At 40.6% G+C, this 7274-nt stretch overlaps 1 protein-coding gene across 1 annotated transcript; it reads right to left on the reverse strand.

Moving 5' to 3' along the window:
* Positions 1-462: 462 nt before the first annotated feature.
* On the reverse strand, positions 463-4298 carry LOC146373600 (extracellular calcium-sensing receptor-like). The gene is made up of 9 exons (XM_084950105.1): positions 4156-4298; positions 3771-4065; positions 3549-3635; positions 2973-3242; positions 2696-2893; positions 2337-2603; positions 1856-2083; positions 1620-1743; positions 463-1376 (listed from the first exon to the last, which is right to left on the reverse strand). The coding sequence occupies exons 2-9, from the start codon at positions 4035-4037 to the stop codon at positions 463-465; spliced, it is 2355 nt and encodes a 784-aa protein (XP_084806231.1). The 5' UTR covers positions 4038-4065; positions 4156-4298.
* Between the last annotated feature and the right edge of the window lie 2976 nt (positions 4299-7274).

Below are 7274 nucleotides of genomic sequence, written 5' to 3' on the forward strand. Positions count from 1 at the left end.
AGGTTCTCTTCTTTGAAAAGCCTATACTGACAGATATATATCTGTCATCTATATCGATATATATTGATGTAGACCATAATAAGTGGGCTTGATAAAAGCTGTGAAGTATTCAACCAGTTAACTATTATAATACCATTAGAGACATTAAACAAGAGGTCACTGCACTTAAAGAATCATGGGTGGAATTCATTAGAAGAATTCTGACCATGAAGATTGTAGATATTTACATAACAAGCTAAGGAGCAGCCAAAATTGACACACAGCGCCAATAATGTTGTGCACTGAGAGATATTCAGAGACGTTTTCAATGATGTGGGAGATATGCATGGGTACTTGTTATAGTACAAATAAAGTACAAATAAACAATACTAATATGTAAAACTGTATAAAAACATTTAAAGGACAAATTATGGCTGCATTAATATGAATATATTTTTGGTCATTATCCTACAGATGTTGGTTTTATGGCTTGGTGGTCTCTCGACCCATGATTGCCTTCTTTGTGTTTCTCTCTGGTTTAAGTAGAATTATGTAACATTTGGGTCCAAACAGTGCCAACAATAGCCCGAAACTTGAGGCCAAGATGGCAAATACCTCCACTGCATCTGCATATTTGCCAGGAGAATTTACATAAGCAGGGACAAAGGCCGCCCACACAGCACAGAAGATCAGCATGCTAAATGTGATGAATTTGGCCTCATTGAAATTATCTGGAAGATTCCTGGCTAGAAATGCTAGCAGAAAGCTAAGCAAAGCCAGCACACCAATGTAACCCAGTAACACTGCAAAGCCAATTGTAGACCCAACAGCACACTCATACACCACTTTGTCATTGTAGTATTGGGTGTTTTTATGTGGCGTTGGAGAGGAAGAGACAAGCCAGGCAGTGCAGATTGCAGCTTGAATGGAAGTAAGAACCAGAACTGTCCCTCTCTGCTGCATAGCACCAAACCACTTAAGATTGGTTCCACCTCCTGGCTTGGAGGCTTTGAACACAGCCACAACAACCATAGTTTTCACCAGGATACATGAGACACAAAGAACAAAGCTGATCCCAAATGCTGCATGTCTCAGTTGGCATGTCCAAAGTCTGGGTCTTCCGATGAATAACAGTGAACACAGGAAACACAGCTTAAGTGACACTAAAAGCAGAAAGCTCAATTCTGAATTGTTTGCACGCACCATAGGTGTGCTGCGATGATATGTGAAAATTCCTAGAACAACAGTACAGATAAATGTGCCCAACAGTGAGGTGGTTGTCAAGCAGATTCCCAGGGGCTCATGGTAGGAGAGGAACTCTGTTCTCTTAAGAACACAGTGATCTCTCTGGGGGCTTGACCAGAAGTCCTCTGGACAACTGGTGCACTCTAAGGAGTCTAAAAAAATGGGAAGAATTGAGATTAATTTCTTCATTTGGTTTCACACTGTTTTGTCATATTATGAGTGTCTTGTACAATAAAATGGACAGTCAGTATTTTCATCTAGTAATATTTTCATTGATGTGTAACTCTCACAATAATTTTGGCTCGGTGTTAATAAAAGCCACCATAGGACCGTACACTGCTAAACACAAAGAAACATCGCACATCTCATGCATTATAATGTCAAATGATACAAACCAGTGTTATTGCTGATCTTTCCCTCAGAGCAAGGGATGCAGTCATAGCAACACACAGGCTTTCCCCGCTTCCTTGCTATATGTGTTCCTGGAGGGCAGCTATTACTGCAAACTGATGTAGGTGGCTTAAGGGGAAAATTATTATTTTTAAAAAGTTATTTAACATCAGTTATACATGTATTGTGTACTCTACTATCCTTTTATTTGAAAGCAAATTCTATGAATAGGAGAATTTACCTCTTTTGATTTAAAGTTCCAGAAGATTTTGTTTTCATCAAGTGTGACTTCTTCACCTTTGAAAACTGACATCTTAACCTCACCCACATTCTGAACTTTAGTGCTTCCATCAGGGAGCCACAGCCAGTTCATGATATCATAGATAGGTAAGGCATCACCATTCTCGTCAAAAAATACTTGATCACCAAATGGAGTTGTGAAATTGACTTTTTCCAAGTAATACATCAGCTATAAAAGTGATAGATAAAGGCTTATGAACTTTTTTCTTCTTTTATACACCAATTATTGGAGCAACCTGGAATTAAGTCTATTACTTAGTTCATCAATGTACAATCATACAGTAATTGAAAACAAAACTTCTTGCTATTGTCTCTTTAAAGCGGCGAGACATGAAACTATATTATTAGTTGCTACACAATTATCTTTCTTCCATAAAGTTTTTGTAAAATATGAATGACTGGAGTATAAAATGACATCAAACCTGCCATGGCTCTAATTTTTGCAAAGTGGCACAGCTGTGCCCAATAAAAGGTCCTCTCCCTGGAACACAGTGCAGCATGTCATCAAGGGCATGTGCAAGAGCATACACAGCTTTATAAATATTATACTCGGGCCTGAGTTCAGTCACATCCAAAAGTTCAGTCTCAGCATTCCAAAGCTCTTCTTCTCCAGTGCAAAGTGTCCCACCATCTTCCAACCAGTCTGCTGAAAATCTACAGTGAAATGTATCTTCCCAAAACTGCTTCACCTAAAATGCACAACAACCAGAGAAACAAAAACAGGTCAACAAAAATAACCAACAGAAAATTTGACTTGAAGTTTATTAAGTTACCCACTCACCATGTTGTTTGCACTGTTCTGTTCTGCAGGATTAATTTTTAACAAGTAGTCTCTAAAGCCTGGTATTTCTCCTCGTCGGATGGCAATGCCTAGTGTTCCACCAAGGAATGGCATAAATTCAGGGGTATGGAGTCCACCAACTACTGTCCAAGCTTCACTGGCAATCCACTGCAAGCCTGTCACATTTTGTTTCACCACCTGTGGATTGCATTGCAGTTATGTTTTTCCTCTCTTGTAATACATTACCTGCAGCGTGTTTTATGATATTTTCCCTAACCTCTGTCATGAGATGAATCAGGTGCATTTGATGTGCAAACACAATGACAACACGAGCTGTGGATCTGGCCATCAGATCCACAATTTTCTTATATTCATTTGGATGATCTTCCCAAGGTAAAATCTCTGAGTAGGCCAAACAACCTCCACTTAATTGAAGAAAGTCAGACTTGAAGGATCTGGAAACATGGAGTCCATAATCATCATCACTGACTAGCAGACCTACCCATGTCCAGCCAAAGTGTTTTAGAATCTGAATCATAGCACGGACCTACATGAAAAGAGATTGAAGTTGTTAGTGTACATGTGTAAATATTCTTTTAGTGAAAATTTGCTTGTTCATGTCTAATATCAAAAAGTTAATTTAATGAAAGTTTAAAAAATAACATTAAATAAAAGTTAACTTCTCATGATAACACTTTTTACCTAAATACATTGTATTTTAATTAAAAATGTTCAAAGCAAATATGTAAAATTTTGCAAAAAGTATTTCTTTGACTGGTTTGGCTCATGTCTAAGTTTTCTGTCAGTAATTAACCTCAGATAAAAACTTAATTCTTATTGTGAAATTTTCTACCTGGAAAGCATCACTTGGGATTGTTCTAAAGAAGGATGGAAACCTTTGTCGATCACTCAGACAGGAGCAAGTGGCAAAATAACTCACCTGTCAAGAAGCATATATTATAAAATCCAATTGTGCAAATTGCAAGGGACATTCAGATAATTTTATTTAACAATGTAGATCAATTAAAATGCAGTATATCAGAAGCACACAAATTAGTAGAATTGGGAAACTCACAATAGGAAGCTTGAATAAACCAAGAACACTTGAGGCAGCAATAGAAAATGTGGAGAAAGGATCACCCACAATCCCCACAACTGAAGGGGTCCCTGAACAGTTCTCCAGAAGCCAAAATTGCTCCTCTTGACCGCTGGCTAATGACAATGCTGCACTGAACCCAATATCAAGTGTAGCACAATTGTCATAAAGACTGTATCCCAGAGTCACATTAGGAAGTATCTTCGAATTCTTGTTAATCTCATCAATAGCAAAGGCCATGGTCATGGCATGTCTGAATCCAGGGGTTTCAAATCTAAAATACACAAAAAATGAAAAAGAGCAACTAAATTCTAAGCAATAATAGTAATGAGAGAATTTTGTCAGCTACACGGATGAGACTTACCCATGGCAGTTAGGATGATCTGGCTCTGAGGTGAATGTCCGCTCAGAGAATACAGAACTGTAATGGACTTCAAATAACCCTCCCAGAATTACATCCCCAGGCCTGTGTATGCCATTGAGATTAAATTTCTTTTGCGATTTACAGGATGAAGGTGGAAAGGAAGACTCCAGAAAGGAAGACAACAAAATCATTAACAGACAGATAAACATAAGCAAATATCTGACAAGAAAGCCCCCCATAACTGCCTCATTCTTTTTTATTTGTATTCATGGCTCCTTCATTTTATATAGAAGCCTATGTCAACCCCTTTCATCACTTTTTGATCCACACCCACCAGGGCATGGACAGTAATGTGGGATGGGCATAATAGATGTTTCATAACAACTGTGTTACATCAGCAGATATTGTGAAAAATCCAACCAAGAAATATAATGCTTAAAAACTGTTGCTCTGGATTCCAGTAACTGTTAATTATCAACATTTCACCGGGTTCTTTTGATTCCTCATAGGCATCTGATGGAGGATAAAACACTGCTCAGTAGACCATTTCACACTTTATTCTCTTACATAATACTTCTAGAAGGGAGATGCATCCTGCATGACATGTTGCTGTGAATCTCAAAAAGGCGGTGTATGCCAAACAATTTTATTAGAAACTGTCCCACTCTAGTCTAAACAACAGTGTTTCACAGGCATTCAGTAGTCACGTTGCATAGCGTGCTCAGAGTTTATTGTCTATTAGCTGCAACACACCTTTCTCATCTCCGGCGAGGCTGCAACATTGCCCTACTTCTCCTTTAACCGTTTCCCCTTATCTCTAGTTTTTGCAGCCAAGCGTGGGAGAGAGTCTCCTGCAAATTTACTTCTAAGAGAGTGACACGCTATAAGGGCCTTTATTATTCAGGGCCGTGTCCACTTAATACTACACTATATAACTTTATAACACTTATTAATAAAAAACATAGCATTATTGAGACACTTCAAATAATCTCATCTCAGTAATCCCCCTTTCATCTGCCCCCATGGCAGATCAACACTAATTGAAAGTCATCAAGCATCATCATGTTATTTGCCTTGGTATCAGATCCCCAACAGCCCTGTTAACCAACCTTACCAATAATCCTCGGATAGAAGGCACACAACAACCGCAAGTTACCAAAATAGCTATAAAAATGGATAAGGAAACGCTATAGGACACGTTAAAACACTCCCATTGCCCAGAGACAGCGGTCATCCCCTCCTCCAGCGGATTGTCGACTCCCAAGTGCTCATTCAGGATGTTAGACAAGGTCTTCAGGCCTTCCAGTTCTCTGGTTACTGTTTTATCCCGGGAGTATTGTTGAGAATAGAAGTGGGTCCTAATTGCTCTGCTAATCCTTCTACTGCATTACAAGTTAAGTTTGCCCACCTAAGCACATTGTAGTAGATGTAATTAATATGGTCCGCATTCTAATTTGGAGTAATTGGAATAATTGAAATAATCCCCACAACTACTGGTAAATTTTCAAACCCAGCCACAATTTGGTCAGCCAATTTATATTCGTTTGGAACCCCTCTAGGCACCCCAATAGCATCTATATACATTGGTGAACCCACAGAAAGGTAAAATGAGCGCTTCCTCAAAACGTGGCGTCTGCACCTTGCTGTTAATTGGGCAGTGCAGGGTTTACCCAGTCGCACCCCCCTTTCCCACGAAAACTAAAGGTGCCCCGACACATACCATGGCACACAGGCCAGAAGTCCCGCTAGGGATTCTGACGTATAGTCTGTATTCACCGTAATAGTAGTACAAATCTGCACACGCCCACGGGCCTATGTAGGTGCCGTTTTGTCGATTTACCTTTCCTCTGGCCAGATACATCACAGCGCACCAGTCAGAGTCAACATCTCCCACGTCATGCTTGTTGGTTCCCTGATTGCTTACTGTAAAATTAAAACAAGTATAGTTAGCTTTTCTCGGAGTGAAAAGTTCTGGACCTGTTTTATTGTCAATTTGTGGGAATTGACTGGCCAAAGTAGAGCAGTTTCCTGCTCCACTTTGGGTGGGCGGCTGTGCACGCCACACAGTCTAACACTTTTTGCTCTTTTGTATTTTAAATTAGTCAATCTAGCCACAGATTGCTATCTTTATACCCACTAGGTGTCAGTTATCTTAGTTGTCACGCTTATTTTCCCTCTCTGGGTCCTCTGTCCCCCTTTAACGGGTGGACCAGACGTTCATAGGCCCAACTGTGACTCCTGCAATGGCCACATAGCAGGGTGGCAATGCTGCCAAGATCCCTCATGCAGCCTGCCGTGGTTTCGGCAGCAGTAGCGAGGCCAGCCTGGCAGGTGGTAACTGTATTGAAACAGTTCAGGTGGCTTGCCCCGGGTCCGTGGCAACAGCGTTGCAGCTCAGGCGGCCTGCCGCGGTTCCGGTGAGAGAGAACCAGTTCAGGTGGTCGGTGCCGTAGTAGCTCTGGTGGGGAACGGCGTAGCATGGCAAACAATCCATGACGTGTAGGCCGTGCTGGACATGGACGCCGTGTAGGGTCGGACAAAGCACGTCTGGTGGCGTGACATCCTCAGGTGCAGGTGTTGGTGGCTCGCAGACCCTGGTAAAGCAGCAACGCTTTACCAGGTGTAATTTAGACAGTTTTTAACTCTCTGTGAAGCCACGGTGTTTGTTTGACTTTGGGACCTGAAGCGGACAGGTTTTGGACCCAGATTACTCAGAGTCCGCGAGGCTCCTGACTATGTTAACCGTAATGCTCCAACAATCCATCAAGTGGTGCAGCTTAGTAGCTTACCGAAGTCGTAGTAAAACATTTTTTGACAGATTTTTGAGCACTGTGTACCACATAAAATCGGGTCAAGGTCAGATAAGTACAACCAGAATTCATACATAAGGCAAACCAGATTATAAGGCGAACTGTTGATTTTTGAGAAAATTAAAGGATTTTAGCTGTGCTTTATAGTGCGGAAAATATGGTAGCAAAAGCTAAAAAAAAAAAATACAATAATAAAAAAGTGCCAAAACACAACGGAACTTTGGGAAGACAATAACGTGACAGACCAGCTGCTGAAGTGAGAAGCTAATAGTAAATGCCTAATAGCTAAAATGTCTTTGCGGTATTGTG

The sequence above is a fragment of the Perissodus microlepis genome, chromosome 14, assembly GCF_051167445.1.
Source record: "Perissodus microlepis isolate ML-2025 ecotype Zambia chromosome 14, ASM5116744v1, whole genome shotgun sequence".
NCBI lineage: Eukaryota > Metazoa > Chordata > Actinopteri > Cichliformes > Cichlidae > Perissodus > Perissodus microlepis.

Excerpts from the sequence above, each read along its gene's own strand:
- LOC146373600 (XM_084950105.1), bottom strand. The coding sequence starts at position 4,037 with ATGACCATGGCCTTTGCTATTGATGAGATTAACAAGAATTCGAAGATA. Across the intron at positions 3,243-3,548 it reads TCCCAAGTGATGCTTTCCAG|GTCCGTGCTATGATTCAGAT; the intron begins GTAGAAAATTTC and ends CTTTTCATGTAG. Across the intron at positions 1,377-1,619 it reads AAAGATCAGCAATAACACTG|ACTCCTTAGAGTGCACCAGT; the intron begins GTTTGTATCATT and ends CCATTTTTTTAG.